General features: G+C 46.3%; 4 protein-coding genes across 4 annotated transcripts; all 4 read right to left on the bottom strand.

Annotated features, from left to right (window-relative positions):
- Positions 1-849: 849 nt before the first annotated feature.
- On the bottom strand, positions 850-3,945 carry LOC125726635 (nicotinamide/nicotinic acid mononucleotide adenylyltransferase 1-like). The gene is made up of 5 exons (XM_049002964.1): positions 3,883-3,945; positions 2,836-2,944; positions 2,400-2,583; positions 2,141-2,289; positions 850-1,738 (listed from the first exon to the last, which is right to left on the bottom strand). Exons 1-5 carry the CDS (start codon positions 3,943-3,945, stop codon positions 1,323-1,325), a joined length of 921 nt encoding a protein of 306 aa, XP_048858921.1. The 3' UTR covers positions 850-1,322.
- A 3,177-nt stretch (positions 3,946-7,122) lies between these two features.
- Positions 7,123-10,220, bottom strand: LOC125726634 (nicotinamide/nicotinic acid mononucleotide adenylyltransferase 1-like). The gene is made up of 5 exons (XM_049002962.1): positions 10,158-10,220; positions 9,111-9,219; positions 8,675-8,858; positions 8,416-8,564; positions 7,123-8,013 (listed from the first exon to the last, which is right to left on the bottom strand). Exons 1-5 carry the CDS (start codon positions 10,218-10,220, stop codon positions 7,598-7,600), a joined length of 921 nt encoding a protein of 306 aa, XP_048858919.1. The 3' UTR covers positions 7,123-7,597.
- Positions 10,221-13,518: 3,298 nt separating this feature from the next.
- On the bottom strand, positions 13,519-16,491 carry LOC125726633 (nicotinamide/nicotinic acid mononucleotide adenylyltransferase 1-like). Its single transcript, XM_049002961.1, has 5 exons — positions 16,429-16,491; positions 15,382-15,490; positions 14,946-15,129; positions 14,600-14,835; positions 13,519-14,284 (listed from the first exon to the last, which is right to left on the bottom strand). The coding sequence occupies exons 1-5, from the start codon at positions 16,489-16,491 to the stop codon at positions 13,869-13,871; spliced, it is 1,008 nt and encodes a 335-aa protein (XP_048858918.1). The 3' UTR covers positions 13,519-13,868.
- Positions 16,492-20,140: 3,649 nt separating this feature from the next.
- Positions 20,141-22,763, bottom strand: LOC125726632 (nicotinamide/nicotinic acid mononucleotide adenylyltransferase 1-like). The gene is made up of 5 exons (XM_049002960.1): positions 22,701-22,763; positions 21,654-21,762; positions 21,218-21,401; positions 20,872-21,107; positions 20,141-20,556 (listed from the first exon to the last, which is right to left on the bottom strand). Exons 1-5 carry the CDS (start codon positions 22,761-22,763, stop codon positions 20,141-20,143), a joined length of 1,008 nt encoding a protein of 335 aa, XP_048858917.1.
- Between the last annotated feature and the right edge of the window lie 700 nt (positions 22,764-23,463).

Here is a 23,463-nt window from a genome sequence, read left to right as displayed (position 1 = left end):
TCATCATTGAAAGATATGCCATATCACAAAATAAACTAACAGGAAATTTGAAGAAGGCATGTGATGAAAATTAGAGAATGGTTAAGAAGCTTTTGTAGATAAAGCCTACAAATGAATTCTGTCACTTATTTACTTCTTGAAAAAATGAAAAGACAATCTTTATTCTTTAAACTTGACGATTAAAGCCTTTATTTACTTAGAATGCATTCAACATCTACTGACTGGGGACATTTGTTCAAGTCAGTTAGGTTCCCCGCGTGTTTCTGCAGAGAAGCCAATACAATGCCAGCATTCCTCTGCTCACTCTCAGCAGTGTAGAGCCGCCGATCCTGGGTGTAGCTCAGCACCGAGTCGAGCAGCAGGTACCGGACACGTTGTCAGTCACCCACTCGCACAACATGTGGACGTTGCGGCAGTGTGGCCAGAGGAGGTCGGAGCCACCAGTCTGTAGCTGCTGATGATCTCCACGGTGTCCTGGGGCTTCCACAGCCCAGGCTCCCCGAAAGAGTCCAGCACGTCAGCGTCAAACAGCAGCGTCAACCGCGGCTCGTCTGGGGAGGCAGCAGAATCATCAGCATTAAAGGATGCAGTTTACAGATCCATCTATCCATCATCTACCGCTTTTCCAGGTCGGGTCGCGGGAGCAGCAGTCTAAGCAGGGAAACCCAGACTTCCCTCTCCCAGCTGAAGTCAGCAGCACCCCCATCCCCACCATAAACAGTGTTGATGCTGCACCGCTTTCCCGCCCTGAGCCGCCGGACCAGAATCTCCTCGGAGCCGTCCAGAAGTCGTTCTCCATGGCCTCGCCAAACTCCTCCCATAGCCGAGTTATTGCCACAGCGACCGCCGAAGCCGCGTCCCGCTCGGCCCGCTGGTAATCATCAGCTGCCTCCGGAGTCCCACAGGCCAGAAAGGCCCAATAGGACTCCTTCTTCAGCTTGACAGCATCTCTGACCACCGGTGTCCACCAAATTCCATCTTTACAAACCACTAATCCCCACCGTAAAGTCATGGTATCGGTGGGGGGGGGGGGGGGTCCTATTTCAGGCAGCAGAGGGTGCAAAGAGGAGCATATCCAGGATGGGATACCAGTCCCAGGCCAGGATAAGTGGGCTGAAGATGGATAGAAGGAAACAAGGGGACTGTGCAAGGGGAAGTTTTGATTGATACCTGTTTTTTGAGGTGGCCCCTTGGGTGCAATCTCTGCCTCCTCAAGCTTCCTCCTCTTGGTGATGCATTAAGGGGATTCCAAACCAATGGGAAGATGGAAATGGCAAGTTGACGAGGCTACAGGAGGGCAGAGTGGCAGAGGGGGGTTGTGCTTACTCCTGCGTTCTTGCACATTTCTGGAGAGGAGCCAGCACAACCCCTTCGTTCCTCTGCTCACTCTCCGCATTGTACAGCTGCCGCTCCTGAATGTAGCCGAGCACCGGGTCGGGCAGAAGGTAGCGGACACTGTGGCCACACCGCAGCCCGTGGCGGATGCGAGTGGCCGACACATCGTTGGCCACCCACTCCTGCACCACGTGGATGTTGCTGCGGTGTGGCAAGAGGAGGTCGGAGCCCTGTATGAAGGCTTCCGCATCCGATCCGCCGCGGGTGATGCACACCAGTCCAAATGTGCTGGCAATCTCCTCGATGTGCTGAGGCTTCCACAGCCCCGGCACACCGAATGATTCCAGCACATCAGCACCGCAGAGTAGCATCACGCGCGGCTCACCTGAGGAGGCAGCGGAAACATCAGTATTAAATGATGCAGTTCACAGATCCCCAGGGGGAAATCAGGTTACTGAACTGAGTGTGACAGCAAAAGAATGAAGATTCACACCCAGCTACTACATTTATGGGCAGGAAAAGCAAACAAGAATCCACATTCCATCTTTGCAAACCATTAATCCCCACCCTAAAGTCATGGTATGGGTGGGGGGACCAATTTCAGGCAGCAGAGGGTGCAAAGAAGAGCATATCCAGGATGGGATACCAGTCCCAGGCCAGGATAAGTGGGTAGAAGATGGATAGAAGGATGGATGGATGTTGTATGTCTATTCAAGTGTTCCGATAATTTCAACACCATCGAGGGGAGCGGCATAATGCAGTAAGAAGGCAAAGGGACTGTGTAAGGGGAAGCTCCAATTATTACCTGTTTTTTTAGGTGCAATATCAGGCTCTTCGAGCTTCCTCCTCTTGGTGGCACTGCTGGCATCCATGCGTTTTCTTTTCCTGCCAGGTTTTGCAGTGCCTACCACATCAGTGTCCGGTTCCTGGGAGAGCAGTTCCTGTTGTTGATGCCTGGGAGCAGATGTTAAAGATTAGTTCAGCCAACAGTGGGTGTAGCGGTCAAAGGAAAAGACTCATAGCTGAAAGTTGGGGTCCTTCTTTCACCCTTAGGGCGAGCTCACCGTAGCACTTTGACTGTCTCTTGCCAGTCGGCCTGCCTGCTCTCCCAGCTGTCCACCTCAATCCAGCTGGAGCTCTCTACCGCCAGCTTGGCCATTTCCACCCGATGGCTGGCCTCGATCAGGCCTATCTTCTTGTAGCCATCGCCCACTGGTGACAGGATCCCCTTCACCACTTCATACCGTCCTGTGGAAGCCAAGCACAGCACAGGTGTCCTATGTTGAGTGCGGTTCATGCTTTTTAACAAAGTAAGTTTCACATTTAAACTTCGATGAGCTAAAAGTTAATACAGCGCTATGAACCAGTAAAGAGGCTGGGTATGTCATACTTAATGTTCCCATTAAAAATGGCAACTTTTTACATGAAACCGGGCCGGCACATGCATTTTGTCAGCAGCCTATGACAGGCCAGTGTGCCGTGTATGAAGGCTAGCAGTACCCGTGTCCTCCAGGTGATCTCTTGCCAGTTCAAACATGCGCAGGTGCATATTTGTCACTGGGTTGAAAGACCCACAAGACAGCAGCACCACCTTTGATTTCTTCGGTACCTGCAGAAAATGAAATGGGAAACATTAGAGAATGACACTAATGTGCATGTAGTCACATGCAGGTTTCTGAATGGGCAGAAGGACAGGGTCCAATGACGGCACCAGACTGCTACTGATTTTCTAAAGCGCAATGACTTATTCCAAACTACCACTTATGTCAATAATCTTCCATCCAGCTGTGTGACATAGATAGATATTATACTAAGCATTACTGTATGTAGCATAGTCTATTCATATTGTGGTTGTTTTCTTTCTACAGATTTCTATTTAGATTTTATCTAGACTATTTTATTTTATATTGTTCTTGTGTCTTTGTGTTGTGGCAGTCTGCATAAGCACTTTCCTCCGGGATCAATAAAGTTTTCTGATTCTAGTGACATTCCAACTATCAACCTAAGGTCTTAACCCACTGAAAGATACACCAAAACAAGCAGGATGCTTCAGCTTCTTACTCTAGGTTCTTAGTTTTATAATAGTATTTCAGTACTTAATCCAGCAATAATCTGTAACACTGCTTTGAATATTTCCCTCAACAGAATTCTGAAAGTGATTTCCATGACAGAAATCTGTTTATAGATAAGGATATAACGCACCATACTACTGACCAACTTTAAGTTATGCATTTCAGTTGCGATCCAAATTACGGCACGAGCGTCATTTTTGTGATTTTCAAAGTGACTGCTTATCCTAATTCGCAGTTATCATGAACATGAATAGAACAGACGTAGTTTAATCGCATATTTCAGTGAAAGCTATCCCACATCACAAAATAAATGGTCTAACGCTTTACTACCAGTACATCAATCAAAGCAGAAGATAATAGGTCTTGTTCGCTTTTTGCCCAAACGGGATACAAGCCCGAACGAACCGATCATCTCCAGTTGTAATCAACACATGTTCAGCCCTCCGTATACTTAAGCACTCGTGGCCCAAAGTACCTCATCAAAGGTCCGCGCAGTGCGTGTGCGCTTAGCGCTAGCGATGGGACGTTTCCGAGACATTGGCCGTTATGATGTGACTGACGATACTGGAAGCTTTGAACCCGTGCGCGCAAATTTGAACCCAGCTGCGGTAAACCACGCCCACAGTTGTGTGACGAAATCTGAACTGTGTCTGCCGACGAATCAAAATGAATCTTACTTTAAATGGAAATATGTATAGCAGATAATAAATGCGCAAGCGCACATATTGGAATACTTTGCCGAAAGCCAATACACCTCATGCAACGTTTTGGAATTCTAAAGTGCAAAGCATTTATTGGACATTTGCATTGTAACACTGGAAATGGGATGCTTCCGAGACATCGAAGCTTGGACCGCCCCCATTAAGTACTTTTTCGAAGCTCGTATGGACACCAATTGCCATGTGACTGTGACCTTGGAAGCTACGAAGTTTTAGAACGCATGTACAGTTGTGTGACGAAATCTTATCTTTGTCTGCCGACGAATCAAAAAGAACATTACTTTAAATGGAAATATGTATTATGGTGTGAGGTTGCTTTTCTAGGGTTGGGCTTGGCTCCTTAGTGCCAGTGAAAGGAACTCCTAATGCTGCAGCATTCAAAGCCATTTTGTACAATTTCATGCTCCCAACGTTGTGGGAACAGTTTGGGGATGGCCCCTTCCTTTTCCTACATGACTGTACACCAATGCACAAAGCAAGGTCCATAAGCACGTGGATGAGCAAGTCTGGTGTGGAGGAACTTCACTGGCCTGCACAGAGCCCTGACCTCAACCGGATAGAACACCTTTGGGATGAATTAGAGCAGAGACTGTGAGCCTGGCCTTCTCGTCCAACATGAGTGCCTGACCTCACAAATGCTCTCCTGGAAGAGCGGTCAAAAATTCCCACAAACACACTCCTACACCTTGTGGACAGCCTTTCCAGAAGGGGTGAAGCTGTTATAGCTGCAAAGGGTGGGTCAACTCCATGTTAAAGCCTTTGTATTAAGAATGGGATGTCATGCCATGACAAAAGTTCATGTGTGTCCCAGTACTTTTGACAATAAAGTGTATATTGACATACCTGTATTTTAATTTATGCACTAGTGAAAAAAAATAATAATTTAAGCAGTGAAAAAACCATCAGCTTGCTGTCTACAAACAACTTCAAGGGTCCAGCACCAAGCACTTAAGCCTCAACATAAAACTTATTACATAGTGTGTAAACTTGTTGATTAAAGCCTTTATATACATAGAATGCCTTCAACATCTACTGACTGGGGACAGTTGTTCAAGTCAATACTCAAGTCATTTAGGATTGTAAAACAGTCTTTATTAAGAGCAATATGGGAATCCCCAAGAAATAATAATTATTGATAATTTATTGATCCCCGTGGAGAAATTGTCTTCATGCCTCCCTCGACTTGCTCTTTGTAGATTGTGATATAAAATTCTTGATTATGCTAATCCGTAATCAATAATGGAATATAGATGATTATGCAAAATGAATTACCTAATCAGTAGTTAACAATTGAGTTTATAATGTGTTGTTGATTTACACATAGTGGTTGAAACAATGTAATTTACTTGTCATTAATTGAACGTATCAAACAATAATGCAAATCTACTTAAGTAAGAAATTTCTATTTTCTATAGAGGAATTAACATGTTTGCCATATATTGCTTGTTCAGCAAGAGGTCCAGGTCAAAGCAAAGGCATGACCTGAGAAGTAAGCTGTTGCAGAAGGTATTATAAAATGCATGCATGGTATTGGATAATATCAAATGTAGAAAAAGAGAACAACGAGTCCTAGAATGATATAGCAAAAGGAAAAGTCCCAAATAGATAGACTTGTTCTAAGCTGATAGGTGGACCTTGAAAAAGTAGAAGGAACTGGTACCTCCAAATGGTCTAGCTTTCCTTTTGCTGCCTGGACCTTGAAAGGCAGACGTAACTGGAACGTCCAGATATCCGACTTGTCCTTGATTTGTCAGATGACTGCCGCATTTTAGGCCATAAAAGATGTATGCATTTGTTGCTCGGGGAGCAGAACACGAGACGCATGATTGCTGGGAGTCTGTTCCCTTTGAGCTCATCGAATAATAAAATTCTGTCAAACACTTAAGCATCGGACTTCGAGAAATTTCTTCCACAAGATCTAGTAAGTTGTCTGCGAAGGGCAGCCACCTGTAGCGGCACCCGGGGAGCTGGGGGTTAAGGGCCTAGCTCAAGGACCCACAGACATGCTGAGGCTGGGTTTGAACCGGTGACCTTGTGATTATAGGCACACAGGATTAGCCCACTGAACGACACGCTGCCTCCCCTTCCCAAATGGGAATATAGAAATGGCAAGATGACGAGGCTAATTTTATGATTTTAATCATATTTCATCATTGAAAGATATGCCATATCACAAAATAAACTAACAGGAAATTTGAAGAAGGCATGTGATGAAAATTAGAGAATGGTTAAGAAGCTTTTGTAGATAAAGCCTACAAATGAATTCTGTCACTTATTTACTTCTTGAAAAAATGAAAAGACAATCTTTATTCTTTAAACTTGACGATTAAAGCCTTTATTTACTTAGAATGCATTCAACATCTACTGACTGGGGACATTTGTTCAAGTCAGTTAGGTTCCCCGCGTGTTTCTGCAGAGAAGCCAATACAATGCCAGCATTCCTCTGCTCACTCTCAGCAGTGTAGAGCCGCCGATCCTGGGTGTAGCTCAGCACCGAGTCGAGCAGCAGGTACCGGACACGTTGTCAGTCACCCACTCGCACAACATGTGGACGTTGCGGCAGTGTGGCCAGAGGAGGTCGGAGCCACCAGTCTGTAGCTGCTGATGATCTCCACGGTGTCCTGGGGCTTCCACAGCCCAGGCTCCCCGAAAGAGTCCAGCACGTCAGCGTCAAACAGCAGCGTCAACCGCGGCTCGTCTGGGGAGGCAGCAGAATCATCAGCATTAAAGGATGCAGTTTACAGATCCATCTATCCATCATCTACCGCTTTTCCAGGTCGGGTCGCGGGAGCAGCAGTCTAAGCAGGGAAACCCAGACTTCCCTCTCCCAGCTGAAGTCAGCAGCACCCCCATCCCCACCATAAACAGTGTTGATGCTGCACCGCTTTCCCGCCCTGAGCCGCCGGACCAGAATCTCCTCGGAGCCGTCCAGAAGTCGTTCTCCATGGCCTCGCCAAACTCCTCCCATAGCCGAGTTATTGCCACAGCGACCGCCGAAGCCGCGTCCCGCTCGGCCCGCTGGTAATCATCAGCTGCCTCCGGAGTCCCACAGGCCAGAAAGGCCCAATAGGACTCCTTCTTCAGCTTGACAGCATCTCTGACCACCGGTGTCCACCAAATTCCATCTTTACAAACCACTAATCCCCACCGTAAAGTCATGGTATCGGTGGGGGGGGGGGGGGGGGTCCTATTTCAGGCAGCAGAGGGTGCAAAGAGGAGCATATCCAGGATGGGATACCAGTCCCAGGCCAGGATAAGTGGGCTGAAGATGGATAGAAGGAAACAAGGGGACTGTGCAAGGGGAAGTTTTGATTGATACCTGTTTTTTGAGGTGGCCCCTTGGGTGCAATCTCTGCCTCCTCAAGCTTCCTCCTCTTGGTGATGCATTAAGGGGATTCCAAACCAATGGGAAGATGGAAATGGCAAGTTGACGAGGCTACAGGAGGGCAGAGTGGCAGAGGGGGGTTGTGCTTACTCCTGCGTTCTTGCACATTTCTGGAGAGGAGCCAGCACAACCCCTTCGTTCCTCTGCTCACTCTCCGCATTGTACAGCTGCCGCTCCTGAATGTAGCCGAGCACCGGGTCGGGCAGAAGGTAGCGGACACTGTGGCCACACCGCAGCCCGTGGCGGATGCGAGTGGCCGACACATCGTTGGCCACCCACTCCTGCACCACGTGGATGTTGCTGCGGTGTGGCAAGAGGAGGTCGGAGCCCTGTATGAAGGCTTCCGCATCCGATCCGCCGCGGGTGATGCACACCAGTCCAAATGTGCTGGCAATCTCCTCGATGTGCTGAGGCTTCCACAGCCCCGGCACACCGAATGATTCCAGCACATCAGCACCGCAGAGTAGCATCACGCGCGGCTCACCTGAGGAGGCAGCGGAAACATCAGTATTAAATGATGCAGTTCACAGATCCCCAGGGGGAAATCAGGTTACTGAACTGAGTGTGACAGCAAAAGAATGAAGATTCACACCCAGCTACTACATTTATGGGCAGGAAAAGCAAACAAGAATCCACATTCCATCTTTGCAAACCATTAATCCCCACCCTAAAGTCATGGTATGGGTGGGGGGACCAATTTCAGGCAGCAGAGGGTGCAAAGAAGAGCATATCCAGGATGGGATACCAGTCCCAGGCCAGGATAAGTGGGTAGAAGATGGATAGAAGGATGGATGGATGTTGTATGTCTATTCAAGTGTTCCGATAATTTCAACACCATCGAGGGGAGCGGCATAATGCAGTAAGAAGGCAAAGGGACTGTGTAAGGGGAAGCTCCAATTATTACCTGTTTTTTTAGGTGCAATATCAGGCTCTTCGAGCTTCCTCCTCTTGGTGGCACTGCTGGCATCCATGCGTTTTCTTTTCCTGCCAGGTTTTGCAGTGCCTACCACATCAGTGTCCGGTTCCTGGGAGAGCAGTTCCTGTTGTTGATGCCTGGGAGCAGATGTTAAAGATTAGTTCAGCCAACAGTGGGTGTAGCGGTCAAAGGAAAAGACTCATAGCTGAAAGTTGGGGTCCTTCTTTCACCCTTAGGGCGAGCTCACCGTAGCACTTTGACTGTCTCTTGCCAGTCGGCCTGCCTGCTCTCCCAGCTGTCCACCTCAATCCAGCTGGAGCTCTCTACCGCCAGCTTGGCCATTTCCACCCGATGGCTGGCCTCGATCAGGCCTATCTTCTTGTAGCCATCGCCCACTGGTGACAGGATCCCCTTCACCACTTCATACCGTCCTGTGGAAGCCAAGCACAGCACAGGTGTCCTATGTTGAGTGCGGTTCATGCTTTTTAACAAAGTAAGTTTCACATTTAAACTTTGAGGAGCTAAAAGTTAACACGGCGCTATGAACCAGTCAAGAGGCTGGGTATGTCATACTTAATGTTCCCATTAAAAATGGCAACTTTTTACATGAAACCGGGCCGGCACATGCATTTTGTCAGCAGCCTATGACAGGCCAGTGTGCCGTGTATGAAGGCTAGCAGTACCCGTGTCCTCCAGGTGATCTCTTGCCAGTTCAAACATGCGCAGGTGCATATTTGTCACTGGGTTGAAAGACCCACAAGACAGCAGCACCACCTTTGATTTCTTCGGTACCTGCAGAAAATGAAATGGGAAACATTAGAGAATGACACTAATGTGCATGTAGTCACATGCAGGTTTCTGAATGGGCAGAAGGACAGGGTCCAATGACGGCACCAGACTGCTACTGATTTTCTAAAGCGCAATGACTTATTCCAAACTACCACTTATGTCAATAATCTTCCATCCAGCTGTGTGACATAGATAGATATTATACTAAGCATTACTGTATGTAGCATAGTCTATTCATATTGTGGTTGTTTTCTTTCTACAGATTTCTATCTAGATTTTATCTAGACTATTTTATTTTATATTGTTCTTGTGTCTTTGTGTTGTGGCAGTCTGCATAAGCACTTTCCTCCGGGATCAATAAAGTTTTCTGATTCTAGTGACATTCCAACTATCAACCTAAGGTCTTAACCCACTGAAAGATACACCAAAACAAGCAGGATGCTTCAGCTTCTTACTCTAGGTTCTTAGTTTTATAATAGTATTTCAGTACTTAATCCAGCAATAATCTGTAACACTGCTTTGAATATTTCCCTCAACAGAATTCTGAAAGTGATTTCCATGACAGAAATCTGTTTATAGATAAGGATATAACGCACCATACTACTGACCAACTTTAAGTTATGCATTTCAGTTGCGATCCAAATTACGGCACGAGCGTCATTTTTGTGATTTTCAAAGTGACTGCTTATCCTAATTCGCAGTTATCATGAACATGAATAGAACAGACGTAGTTTAATCGCATATTTCAGTGAAAGCTATCCCACATCACAAAATAAATGGTCTAACGCTTTACTACCAGTACATCAATCAAAGCAGAAGATAATAGGTCTTGTTCGCTTTTTGCCCAAACGGGATACAAGCCCGAACGAACCGATCATCTCCAGTTGTAATCAACACATGTTCAGCCCTCCGTATACTTAAGCACTCGTGGCCCAAAGTACCTCATCAAAGGTCCGCGCAGTGCGTGTGCGCTTAGCGCTAGCGATGGGACGTTTCCGAGACATTGGCCGTTATGATGTGACTGACGATACTGGAAGCTTTGAACCCGTGCGCGCAAATTTGAACCCAGCTGCGGTAAACCACGCCCACAGTTGTGTGACGAAATCTGAACTGTGTCTGCCGACGAATCAAAATGAATCTTACTTTAAATGGAAATATGTATAGCAGATAATAAATGCGCAAGCGCACATATTGGAATACTTTGCCGAAAGCCAATACACCTCATGCAACGTTTTGGAATTCTAAAGTGCAAAGCATTTATTGGACATTTGCATTGTAACACTGGAAATGGGATGCTTCCGAGACATCGAAGCTTGGACCGCCCCCATTAAGTACTTTTTCGAAGCTCGTATGGACACCAATTGCCATGTGACTGTGACCTTGGAAGCTACGAAGTTTTAGAACGCATGTACAGTTGTGTGACGAAATCTTATCTTTGTCTGCCGACGAATCAAAAAGAACATTACTTTAAATGGAAATATGTATTATGGTGTGAGGTTGCTTTTCTAGGGTTGGGCTTGGCTCCTTAGTGCCAGTGAAAGGAACTCCTAATGCTGCAGCATTCAAAGCCATTTTGTACAATTTCATGCTCCCAACGTTGTGGGAACAGTTTGGGGATGGCCCCTTCCTTTTCCTACATGACTGTACACCAATGCACAAAGCAAGGTCCATAAGCACGTGGATGAGCAAGTCTGGTGTGGAGGAACTTCACTGGCCTGCACAGAGCCCTGACCTCAACCGGATAGAACACCTTTGGGATGAATTAGAGCAGAGACTGTGAGCCTGGCCTTCTCGTCCAACATGAGTGCCTGACCTCACAAATGCTCTCCTGGAAGAGCGGTCAAAAATTCCCACAAACACACTCCTACACCTTGTGGACAGCCTTTCCAGAAGGGGTGAAGCTGTTATAGCTGCAAAGGGTGGGTCAACTCCATGTTAAAGCCTTTGTATTAAGAATGGGATGTCATGCCATGACAAAAGTTCATGTGTGTCCCAGTACTTTTGACAATAAAGTGTATATTGACATACCTGTATTTTAATTTATGCACTAGTGAAAAAAAATAATAATTTAAGCAGTGAAAAAACCATCAGCTTGCTGTCTACAAACAACTTCAAGGGTCCAGCACCAAGCACTTAAGCCTCAACATAAAACTTATTACATAGTGTGTAAACTTGTTGATTAAAGCCTTTATATACATAGAATGCCTTCAACATCTACTGACTGGGGACAGTTGTTCAAGTCAATACTCAAGTCATTTAGGATTGTAAAACAGTCTTTATTAAGAGCAATATGGGAATCCCCAAGAAATAATAATTATTGATAATTTATTGATCCCCGTGGAGAAATTGTCTTCATGCCTCCCTCGACTTGCTCTTTGTAGATTGTGATATAAAATTCTTGATTATGCTAATCCGTAATCAATAATGGAATATAGATGATTATGCAAAATGAATTACCTAATCAGTAGTTAACAATTGAGTTTATAATGTGTTGTTGATTTACACATAGTGGTTGAAACAATGTAATTTACTTGTCATTAATTGAACGTATCAAACAATAATGCAAATCTACTTAAGTAAGAAATTTCTATTTTCTATAGAGGAATTAACATGTTTGCCATATATTGCTTGTTCAGCAAGAGGTCCAGGTCAAAGCAAAGGCATGACCTGAGAAGTAAGCTGTTGCAGAAGGTATTATAAAATGCATGCATGGTATTGGATAATATCAAATGTAGAAAAAGAGAACAACGAGTCCTAGAATGATATAGCAAAAGGAAAAGTCCCAAATAGATAGACTTGTTCTAAGCTGATAGGTGGACCTTGAAAAAGTAGAAGGAACTGGTACCTCCAAATGGTCTAGCTTTCCTTTTGCTGCCTGGACCTTGAAAGGCAGACGTAACTGGAACGTCCAGATATCCGACTTGTCCTTGATTTGTCAGATGACTGCCGCATTTTAGGCCATAAAAGATGTATGCATTTGTTGCTCGGGGAGCAGAACACGAGACGCATGATTGCTGGGAGTCTGTTCCCTTTGAGCTCATCGAATAATAAAATTCTGTCAAACACTTAAGCATCGGACTTCGAGAAATTTCTTCCACAAGATCTAGTAAGTTGTCTGCGAAGGGCAGCCACCTGTAGCGGCACCCGGGGAGCTGGGGGTTAAGGGCCTAGCTCAAGGACCCACAGACATGCTGAGGCTGGGTTTGAACCGGTGACCTTGTGATTATAGGCACACAGGATTAGCCCACTGAACGACACGCTGCCTCCCCTTCCCAAATGGGAATATAGAAATGGCAAGATGACGAGGCTAATTTTATGATTTTAATCATATTTCATCATTGAAAGATATGCCATATCACAAAATAAACTAACAGGAAATTTGAAGAAGGCATGTGATGAAAATTAGAGAATGGTTAAGAAGCTTTTGTAGATAAAGCCTACAAATGAATTCTGTCACTTATTTACTTCTTGAAAAAATGAAAAGACAATCTTTATTCTTTAAACTTGACGATTAAAGCCTTTATTTACTTAGAATGCATTCAACATCTACTGACTGGGGACATTTGTTCAAGTCAGTTAGGTTCCCCGCGTGTTTCTGCAGAGAAGCCAATACAATGCCAGCATTCCTCTGCTCACTCTCAGCAGTGTAGAGCCGCCGATCCTGGGTGTAGCTCAGCACCGAGTCGAGCAGCAGGTACCGGACACGTTGTCAGTCACCCACTCGCACAACATGTGGACGTTGCGGCAGTGTGGCCAGAGGAGGTCGGAGCCACCAGTCTGTAGCTGCTGATGATCTCCACGGTGTCCTGGGGCTTCCACAGCCCAGGCTCCCCGAAAGAGTCCAGCACGTCAGCGTCAAACAGCAGCGTCAACCGCGGCTCGTCTGGGGAGGCAGCAGAATCATCAGCATTAAAGGATGCAGTTTACAGATCCATCTATCCATCATCTACCGCTTTTCCAGGTCGGGTCGCGGGAGCAGCAGTCTAAGCAGGGAAACCCAGACTTCCCTCTCCCAGCTGAAGTCAGCAGCACCCCCATCCCCACCATAAACAGTGTTGATGCTGCACCGCTTTCCCGCCCTGAGCCGCCGGACCAGAATCTCCTCGGAGCCGTCCAGAAGTCGTTCTCCATGGCCTCGCCAAACTCCTCCCATAGCCGAGTTATTGCCACAGCGACCGCCGAAGCCGCGTCCCGCTCGGCCCGCTGGTAATCATCAGCTGCCTCCGGAGTCCCACAGGCCAGAAAGGCCCAATAGGACTCCTTCTTCAGCTTGACAGCATCTCTGACCACCGGTGTCCACCAAATTCCATCTTTACAAACCACTAATCCCCACCGTAAAGTCATGGTATCGGTGGGGGGGGGGGGGTCCTATTTCAGGCAGCAGAGGGTGCAAAGAGGAGCATATCCAGGATGGGATACCAGTCCCAGGCCAGGATAAGTGGGCTGAAGATGGATAGAAGGAAACAAGGGGACTGTGCAAGGGGAAGTTTTGATTGATACCTGTTTTTTGAGGTGGCCCCTTGGGTGCAATCTCTGCCTCCTCAAGCTTCCTCCTCTTGGTGATGCATTAAGGGGATTCCAAACCAATGGGAAGATGGAAATGGCAAGTTGACGAGGCTACAGGAGGGCAGAGTGGCAGAGGGGGGTTGTGCTTACTCCTGCGTTCTTGCACATTTCTGGAGAGGAGCCAGCACAACCCCTTCGTTCCTCTGCTCACTCTCCGCATTGTACAGCTGCCGCTCCTGAATGTAGCCGAGCACCGGGTCGGGCAGAAGGTAGCGGACACTGTGGCCACACCGCAGCCCGTGGCGGATGCGAGTGGCCGACACATCGTTGGCCACCCACTCCTGCACCACGTGGATGTTGCTGCGGTGTGGCAAGAGGAGGTCGGAGCCCTGTATGAAGGCTTCCGCATCCGATCCGCCGCGGGTGATGCACACCAGTCCAAATGTGCTGGCAATCTCCTCGATGTGCTGAGGCTTCCACAGCCCCGGCACACCGAATGATTCCAGCACATCAGCACCGCAGAGTAGCATCACGCGCGGCTCACCTGAGGAGGCAGCGGAAACATCAGTATTAAATGATGCAGTTCACAGATCCCCAGGGGGAAATCAGGTTACTGAACTGAGTGTGACAGCAAAAGAATGAAGATTCACACCCAGCTACTACATTTATGGGCAGGAAAAGCAAACAAGAATCCACATTCCATCTTTGCAAACCATTAATCCCCACCCTAAAGTCATGGTATGGGTGGGGGGACCAATTTCAGGCAGCAGAGGGTGCAAAGAAGAGCATATCCAGGATGGGATACCAGTCCCAGGCCAGGATAAGTGGGTAGAAGATGGATAGAAGGATGGATGGATGTTGTATGTCTATTCAAGTGTTCCGATAATTTCAACACCATCGAGGGGAGCGGCATAATGCAGTAAGAAGGCAAAGGGACTGTGTAAGGGGAAGCTCCAATTATTACCTGTTTTTTTAGGTGCAATATCAGGCTCTTCGAGCTTCCTCCTCTTGGTGGCACTGCTGGCATCCATGCGTTTTCTTTTCCTGCCAGGTTTTGCAGTGCCTACCACATCAGTGTCCGGTTCCTGGGAGAGCAGTTCCTGTTGTTGATGCCTGGGAGCAGATGTTAAAGATTAGTTCAGCCAACAGTGGGTGTAGCGGTCAAAGGAAAAGACTCATAGCTGAAAGTTGGGGTCCTTCTTTCACCCTTAGGGCGAGCTCACCGTAGCACTTTGACTGTCTCTTGCCAGTCGGCCTGCCTGCTCTCCCAGCTGTCCACCTCAATCCAGCTGGAGCTCTCTACCGCCAGCTTGGCCATTTCCACCCGATGGCTGGCCTCGATCAGGCCTATCTTCTTGTAGCCATCGCCCACTGGTGACAGGATCCCCTTCACCACTTCATACCGTCCTGTGGAAGCCAAGCACAGCACAGGTGTCCTATGTTGAGTGCGGTTCATGCTTTTTAACAAAGTAAGTTTCACATTTAAACTTCGATGAGCTAAAAGTTAATACGGCGCTATGAACCAGTAAAGAGGCTGGGTATGTCATACTTAATGTTCCCATTAAAAATGGCAACTTTTTACATGAAACCGGGCCGGCACATGCATTTTGTCAGCAGCCTATGACAGGCCAGTGTGCCGTGTATGAAGGCTAGCAGTACCCGTGTCCTCCAGGTGATCTCTTGCCAGTTCAAACATGCGCAGGTGCATATTTGTCACTGGGTTGAAAGACCCACAAGACAGCAGCACCACCTTTGATTTCTTCGGTACCTGCAGAAAATGAAATGGGAAACATTAGAGAATGACACTAATGTGCATGTAGTCACATGCAGGTTTCTGAATGGGCAGAAGGACAGGGTCCAATGACGGCACCAGACTGCTACTGATTTTCTAAAGCGCAATGACTTATTCCAAACTACCACTTATGTCAATAATCTTCCATCCAGCTGTGTGACATAGATAGATATTATACTAAGCATTACTGTATGTAGCATAGTCTATTCATATTGTGGTTGTTTTCTTTCTACAGATTTCTATTTAGATTTTATCTAGACTATTTTATTTTATATTGTTCTTGTGTCTTTGTGTTGTGGCAGTCTGCATAAGCACTTTCCTCCGGGATCAATAAAGTTTTCTGATTCTAGTGACATTCCAACTATCAACCTAAGGTCTTAACCCACTGAAAGATACACCAAAACAAGCAGGATGCTTCAGCTTCTTACTCTAGGTTCTTAGTTTTATAATAGTATTTCAGTACTTAATCCAGCAATAATCTGTAACACTGCTTTGAATATTTCCCTCAACAGAATTCTGAAAGTGATTTCCATGACAGAAATCTGTTTATAGATAAGGATATAACGCACCATACTACTGACCAACTTTAAGTTATGCATTTCAGTTGCGATCCAAATTACGGCACGAGCGTCATTTTTGTGATTTTCAAAGTGACTGCTTATCCTAATTCGCAGTTATCATGAACATGAATAGAACAGACGTAGTTTAATCGCATATTTCAGTGAAAGCTATCCCACATCACAAAATAAATGGTCTAACGCTTTACTACCAGTACATCAATCAAAGCAGAAGATAATAGGTCTTGTTCGCTTTTTGCCCAAACGGGATACAAGCCCGAACGAACCGATCATCTCCAGTTGTAATCAACACATGTTCAGCCCTCCGTATACTTAAGCACTCGTGGCCCAAAGTACCTCATCAAAGGTCCGCGCAGTGCGTGTGCGCTTAGCGCTAGCGATGGGACGTTTCCGAGACATTGGCCGTTATGATGTGACTGACGATACTGGAAGCTTTGAACCCGTGCGCGCAAATTTGAACCCAGCTGCGGTAAACCACGCCCACAGTTGTGTGACGAAATCTGAACTGTGTCTGCCGACGAATCAAAATGAATCTTACTTTAAATGGAAATATGTATAGCAGATAATAAATGCGCAAGCGCACATATTGGAATACTTTGCCGAAAGCCAATACACCTCATGCAACGTTTTGGAATTCTAAAGTGCAAAGCATTTATTGGACATTTGCATTGTAACACTGGAAATGGGATGCTTCCGAGACATCGAAGCTTGGACCGCCCCCATTAAGTACTTTTTCGAAGCTCGTATGGACACCAATTGCCATGTGACTGTGACCTTGGAAGCTACGAAGTTTTAGAACGCATGTACAGTTGTGTGACGAAATCTTATCTTTGTCTGCCGACGAATCAAAAAGAACATTACTTTAAATGGAAATATGTATTATGGTGTGAGGTTGCTTTTCTAGGGTTGGGCTTGGCTCCTTAGTGCCAGTGAAAGGAACTCCTAATGCTGCAGCATTCAAAGCCATTTTGTACAATTTCATGCTCCCAACGTTGTGGGAACAGTTTGGGGATGGCCCCTTCCTTTTCCTACATGACTGTACACCAATGCACAAAGCAAGGTCCATAAGCACGTGGATGAGCAAGTCTGGTGTGGAGGAACTTCACTGGCCTGCACAGAGCCCTGACCTCAACCGGATAGAACACCTTTGGGATGAATTAGAGCAGAGACTGTGAGCCTGGCCTTCTCGTCCAACATGAGTGCCTGACCTCACAAATGCTCTCCTGGAAGAGCGGTCAAAAATTCCCACAAACACACTCCTACACCTTGTGGACAGCCTTTCCAGAAGGGGTGAAGCTGTTATAGCTGCAAAGGGTGGGTCAACTCCATGTTAAAGCCTTTGTATTAAGAATGGGATGTCATGCCATGACAAAAGTTCATGTGTGTCCCAGTACTTTTGACAATAAAGTGTATATTGACATACCTGTATTTTAATTTATGCACTAGTGAAAAAAAATAATAATTTAAGCAGTGAAAAAACCATCAGCTTGCTGTCTACAAACAACTTCAAGGGTCCAGCACCAAGCACTTAAGCCTCAACATAAAACTTATTACATAGTGTGTAAACTTGTTGATTAAAGCCTTTATATACATAGAATGCCTTCAACATCTACTGACTGGGGACAGTTGTTCAAGTCAATACTCAAGTCATTTAGGATTGTAAAACAGTCTTTATTAAGAGCAATATGGGAATCCCCAAGAAATAATAATTATTGATAATTTATTGATCCCCGTGGAGAAATTGTCTTCATGCCTCCCTCGACTTGCTCTTTGTAGATTGTGATATAAAATTCTTGATTATGCTAATCCGTAATCAATAATGGAATATAGATGATTATGCAAAATGAATTACCTAATCAGTAGTTAACAATTGAGTTTATAATGTGTTGTTGATTTACACATAGTGGTTGAAACAATGTAATTTACTTGTCATTAATTGAACGTATCAAACAATAATGCAAATCTACTTAAGTAAGAAATTTCTATTTTCTATAGAGGAATTAACATGTTTGCCATATATTGCTTGTTCAGCAAGAGGTCCAGGTCAAAGCAAAGGCATGACCTGAGAAGTAAGCTGTTGCAGAAGGTATTATAAAATGCATGCATGGTATTGGATAATATCAAATGTAGAAAAAGAGAACAACGAGTCCTAGAATGATATAGCAAAAGGAAAAGTCCCAAATAGATAGACTTGTTCTAAGCTGATAGGTGGACCTTGAAAAAGTAGAAGGAACTGGTACCTCCAAATGGTCTAGCTTTCCTTTTGCTGCCTGGACCTTGAAAGGCAGACGTAACTGGAACGTCCAGATATCCGACTTGTCCTTGATTTGTCAGATGACTGCCGCATTTTAGGCCATAAAAGATGTATGCATTTGTTGCTCGGGGAGCAGAACACGAGACGCATGATTGCTGGGAGTCTGTTCCCTTTGAGCTCATCGAATAATAAAATTCTGTCAAACACTTAAGCATCGGACTTCGAGAAATTTCTTCCACAAGATCTAGTAAGTTGTCTGCGAAGGGCAGCCACCTGTAGCGGCACCCGGGGAGCTGGGGGTTAAGGGCCTAGCTCAAGGACCCACAGACATGCTGAGGCTGGGTTTGAACCGGTGACCTTGTGATTATAGGCACACAGGATTAGCCCACTGAACGACACGCTGCCTCCCCTTCCCAAATGGGAATATAGAAATGGCAAGATGACGAGGCTAATTTTATGATTTTAATCATATTTCATCATTGAAAGATATGCCATATCACAAAATAAACTAACAGGAAATTTGAAGAAGGCATGTGATGAAAATTAGAGAATGGTTAAGAAGCTTTTGTAGATAAAGCCTACAAATGAATTCTGTCACTTATTTACTTCTTGAAAAAATGAAAAGACAATCTTTATTCTTTAAACTTGACGATTAAAGCCTTTATTTACTTAGAATGCATTCAACATCTACTGACTGGGGACATTTGTTCAAGTCAGTTAGGTTCCCCGCGTGTTTCTGCAGAGAAGCCAATACAATGCCAGCATTCCTCTGCTCACTCTCAGCAGTGTAGAGCCGCCGATCCTGGGTGTAGCTCAGCACCGAGTCGAGCAGCAGGTACCGGACACGTTGTCAGTCACCCACTCGCACAACATGTGGACGTTGCGGCAGTGTGGCCAGAGGAGGTCGGAGCCACCAGTCTGTAGCTGCTGATGATCTCCACGGTGTCCTGGGGCTTCCACAGCCCAGGCTCCCCGAAAGAGTCCAGCACGTCAGCGTCAAACAGCAGCGTCAACCGCGGCTCGTCTGGGGAGGCAGCAGAATCATCAGCATTAAAGGATGCAGTTTACAGATCCATCTATCCATCATCTACCGCTTTTCCAGGTCGGGTCGCGGGAGCAGCAGTCTAAGCAGGGAAACCCAGACTTCCCTCTCCCAGCTGAAGTCAGCAGCACCCCCATCCCCACCATAAACAGTGTTGATGCTGCACCGCTTTCCCGCCCTGAGCCGCCGGACCAGAATCTCCTCGGAGCCGTCCAGAAGTCGTTCTCCATGGCCTCGCCAAACTCCTCCCATAGCCGAGTTATTGCCACAGCGACCGCCGAAGCCGCGTCCCGCTCGGCCCGCTGGTAATCATCAGCTGCCTCCGGAGTCCCACAGGCCAGAAAGGCCCAATAGGACTCCTTCTTCAGCTTGACAGCATCTCTGACCACCGGTGTCCACCAAATTCCATCTTTACAAACCACTAATCCCCACCGTAAAGTCATGGTATCGGTGGGGGGGGGGGGGGTCCTATTTCAGGCAGCAGAGGGTGCAAAGAGGAGCATATCCAGGATGGGATACCAGTCCCAGGCCAGGATAAGTGGGCTGAAGATGGATAGAAGGAAACAAGGGGACTGTGCAAGGGGAAGTTTTGATTGATACCTGTTTTTTGAGGTGGCCCCTTGGGTGCAATCTCTGCCTCCTCAAGCTTCCTCCTCTTGGTGATGCATTAAGGGGATTCCAAACCAATGGGAAGATGGAAATGGCAAGTTGACGAGGCTACAGGAGGGCAGAGTGGCAGAGGGGGGTTGTGCTTACTCCTGCGTTCTTGCACATTTCTGGAGAGGAGCCAGCACAACCCCTTCGTTCCTCTGCTCACTCTCCGCATTGTACAGCTGCCGCTCCTGAATGTAGCCGAGCACCGGGTCGGGCAGAAGGTAGCGGACACTGTGGCCACACCGCAGCCCGTGGCGGATGCGAGTGGCCGACACATCGTTGGCCACCCACTCCTGCACCACGTGGATGTTGCTGCGGTGTGGCAAGAGGAGGTCGGAGCCCTGTATGAAGGCTTCCGCATCCGATCCGCCGCGGGTGATGCACACCAGTCCAAATGTGCTGGCAATCTCCTCGATGTGCTGAGGCTTCCACAGCCCCGGCACACCGAATGATTCCAGCACATCAGCACCGCAGAGTAGCATCACGCGCGGCTCACCTGAGGAGGCAGCGGAAACATCAGTATTAAATGATGCAGTTCACAGATCCCCAGGGGGAAATCAGGTTACTGAACTGAGTGTGACAGCAAAAGAATGAAGATTCACACCCAGCTACTACATTTATGGGCAGGAAAAGCAAACAAGAATCCACATTCCATCTTTGCAAACCATTAATCCCCACCCTAAAGTCATGGTATGGGTGGGGGGACCAATTTCAGGCAGCAGAGGGTGCAAAGAAGAGCATATCCAGGATGGGATACCAGTCCCAGGCCAGGATAAGTGGGTAGAAGATGGATAGAAGGATGGATGGATGTTGTATGTCTATTCAAGTGTTCCGATAATTTCAACACCATCGAGGGGAGCGGCATAATGCAGTAAGAAGGCAAAGGGACTGTGTAAGGGGAAGCTCCAATTATTACCTGTTTTTTTAGGTGCAATATCAGGCTCTTCGAGCTTCCTCCTCTTGGTGGCACTGCTGGCATCCATGCGTTTTCTTTTCCTGCCAGGTTTTGCAGTGCCTACCACATCAGTGTCCGGTTCCTGGGAGAGCAGTTCCTGTTGTTGATGCCTGGGAGCAGATGTTAAAGATTAGTTCAGCCAACAGTGGGTGTAGCGGTCAAAGGAAAAGACTCATAGCTGAAAGTTGGGGTCCTTCTTTCACCCTTAGGGCGAGCTCACCGTAGCACTTTGACTGTCTCTTGCCAGTCGGCCTGCCTGCTCTCCCAGCTGTCCACCTCAATCCAGCTGGAGCTCTCTACCGCCAGCTTGGCCATTTCCACCCGATGGCTGGCCTCGATCAGGCCTATCTTCTTGTAGCCATCGCCCACTGGTGACAGGATCCCCTTCACCACTTCATACCGTCCTGTGGAAGCCAAGCACAGCACAGGTGTCCTATGTTGAGTGCGGTTCATGCTTTTTAACAAAGTAAGTTTCACATTTAAACTTCGATGAGCTAAAAGTTAATACAGCGCTATGAACCAGTAAAGAGGCTGGGTATGTCATACTTAATGTTCCCATTAAAAATGGCAACTTTTTACATGAAACCGGGCCGGCACATGCATTTTGTCAGCAGCCTATGACAGGCCAGTGTGCCGTGTATGAAGGCTAGCAGTACCCGTGTCCTCCAGGTGATCTCTTGCCAGTTCAAACATGCGCAGGTGCATATTTGTCACTGGGTTGAAAGACCCACAAGACAGCAGCACCACCTTTGATTTCTTCGGTACCTGCAGAAAATGAAATGGGAAACATTAGAGAATGACACTAATGTGCATGTAGTCACATGCAGGTTTCTGAATGGGCAGAAGGACAGGGTCCAATGACGGCACCAGACTAGAAAATCAGTAGCAAAGCGCAATGACTTATTCCAAACTACCACTTATGTCAATAATCTTCCATCCAGCTGTGTGACATAGATAGATATTATACTAAGCATTACTGTATGTAGCATAGTCTATTCATATTGTGGTTGTTTTCTTTCTACAGATTTCTATTTAGATTTTATCTAGACTATTTTATTTTATATTGTTCTTGTGTCTTTGTGTTGTGGCAGTCTGCATAAGCACTTTCCTCCGGGATCAATAAAGTTTTCTGATTCTAGTGACATTCCAACTATCAACCTAAGGTCTTAACCCACTGAAAGATACACCAAAACAAGCAGGATGCTTCAGCTTCTTACTCTAGGTTCTTAGTTTTATAATAGTATTTCAGTACTTAATCCAGCAATAATCTGTAACACTGCTTTGAATATTTCCCTCAACAGAATTCTGAAAGTGATTTCCATGACAGAAATCTGTTTATAGATAAGGATATAACGCACCATACTACTGACCAACTTTAAGTTATGCATTTCAGTTGCGATCCAAATTACGGCACGAGCGTCATTTTTGTGATTTTCAAAGTGACTGCTTATCCTAATTCGCAGTTATCATGAACATGAATAGAACAGACGTAGTTTAATCGCATATTTCAGTGAAAGCTATCCCACATCACAAAATAAATGGTCTAACGCTTTACTACCAGTACATCAATCAAAGCAGAAGATAATAGGTCTTGTTCGCTTTTTGCCCAAACGGGATACAAGCCCGAACGAACCGATCATCTCCAGTTGTAATCAACACATGTTCAGCCCTCCGTATACTTAAGCACTCGTGGCCCAAAGTACCTCATCAAAGGTCCGCGCAGTGCGTGTGCGCTTAGCGCTAGCGATGGGACGTTTCCGAGACATTGGCCGTTATGATGTGACTGACGATACTGGAAGCTTTGAACCCGTGCGCGCAAATTTGAACCCAGCTGCGGTAAACCACGCCCACAGTTGTGTGACGAAATCTGAACTGTGTCTGCCGACGAATCAAAATGAATCTTACTTTAAATGGAAATATGTATAGCAGATAATAAATGCGCAAGCGCACATATTGGAATACTTTGCCGAAAGCCAATACACCTCATGCAACGTTTTGGAATTCTAAAGTGCAAAGCATTTATTGGACATTTGCATTGTAACACTGGAAATGGGATGCTTCCGAGACATCGAAGCTTGGACCGCCCCCATTAAGTACTTTTTCGAAGCTCGTATGGACACCAATTGCCATGTGACTGTGACCTTGGAAGCTACGAAGTTTTAGAACGCATGTACAGTTGTGTGACGAAATCTTATCTTTGTCTGCCGACGAATCAAAAAGAACATTACTTTAAATGGAAATATGTATTATGGTGTGAGGTTGCTTTTCTAGGGTTGGGCTTGGCTCCTTAGTGCCAGTGAAAGGAACTCCTAATGCTGCAGCATTCAAAGCCATTTTGTACAATTTCATGCTCCCAACGTTGTGGGAACAGTTTGGGGATGGCCCCTTCCTTTTCCTACATGACTGTACACCAATGCACAAAGCAAGGTCCATAAGCACGTGGATGAGCAAGTCTGGTGTGGAGGA

Source organism: Brienomyrus brachyistius, unplaced genomic scaffold (genome assembly GCF_023856365.1).
Source record: "Brienomyrus brachyistius isolate T26 unplaced genomic scaffold, BBRACH_0.4 scaffold74, whole genome shotgun sequence".
Classification (NCBI taxonomy): domain Eukaryota; kingdom Metazoa; phylum Chordata; class Actinopteri; order Osteoglossiformes; family Mormyridae; genus Brienomyrus; species Brienomyrus brachyistius.
This window is presented reverse-complemented; position numbering and strand designations above follow the sequence as displayed.

Coding starts and splice junctions, on each gene's coding strand:
- LOC125726635 (XM_049002964.1), bottom strand. CDS start 3,945: ATGTCTCGGAAACGTCCCATCGCTAGCGCTAAGCGCACACGCACTGCG. Junction 2,945..3,882: donor CTGCGCGGACCTTTGATGAG/GTACTTTGGGCC, acceptor CATTTTCTGCAG/GTACCGAAGAAATCAAAGGT. Junction 2,584..2,835: donor AGATCACCTGGAGGACACGG/GTACTGCTAGCC, acceptor TGGCTTCCACAG/GACGGTATGAAGTGGTGAAG.
- LOC125726634 (XM_049002962.1), bottom strand. CDS start 10,220: ATGTCTCGGAAACGTCCCATCGCTAGCGCTAAGCGCACACGCACTGCG. Junction 9,220..10,157: donor CTGCGCGGACCTTTGATGAG/GTACTTTGGGCC, acceptor CATTTTCTGCAG/GTACCGAAGAAATCAAAGGT. Junction 8,014..8,415: donor TATTGCACCTAAAAAAACAG/GTAATAATTGGA, acceptor TTAATACTGATG/TTTCCGCTGCCTCCTCAGGT.
- LOC125726633 (XM_049002961.1), bottom strand. CDS start 16,491: ATGTCTCGGAAACGTCCCATCGCTAGCGCTAAGCGCACACGCACTGCG. Junction 15,130..15,381: donor AGATCACCTGGAGGACACGG/GTACTGCTAGCC, acceptor TGGCTTCCACAG/GACGGTATGAAGTGGTGAAG. Junction 14,285..14,599: donor TGGTGTTGAAATTATCGGAA/CACTTGAATAGA, acceptor TTAATACTGATG/TTTCCGCTGCCTCCTCAGGT.
- LOC125726632 (XM_049002960.1), bottom strand. CDS start 22,763: ATGTCTCGGAAACGTCCCATCGCTAGCGCTAAGCGCACACGCACTGCG. Junction 21,763..22,700: donor CTGCGCGGACCTTTGATGAG/GTACTTTGGGCC, acceptor CATTTTCTGCAG/GTACCGAAGAAATCAAAGGT. Junction 20,557..20,871: donor TGGTGTTGAAATTATCGGAA/CACTTGAATAGA, acceptor TTAATACTGATG/TTTCCGCTGCCTCCTCAGGT.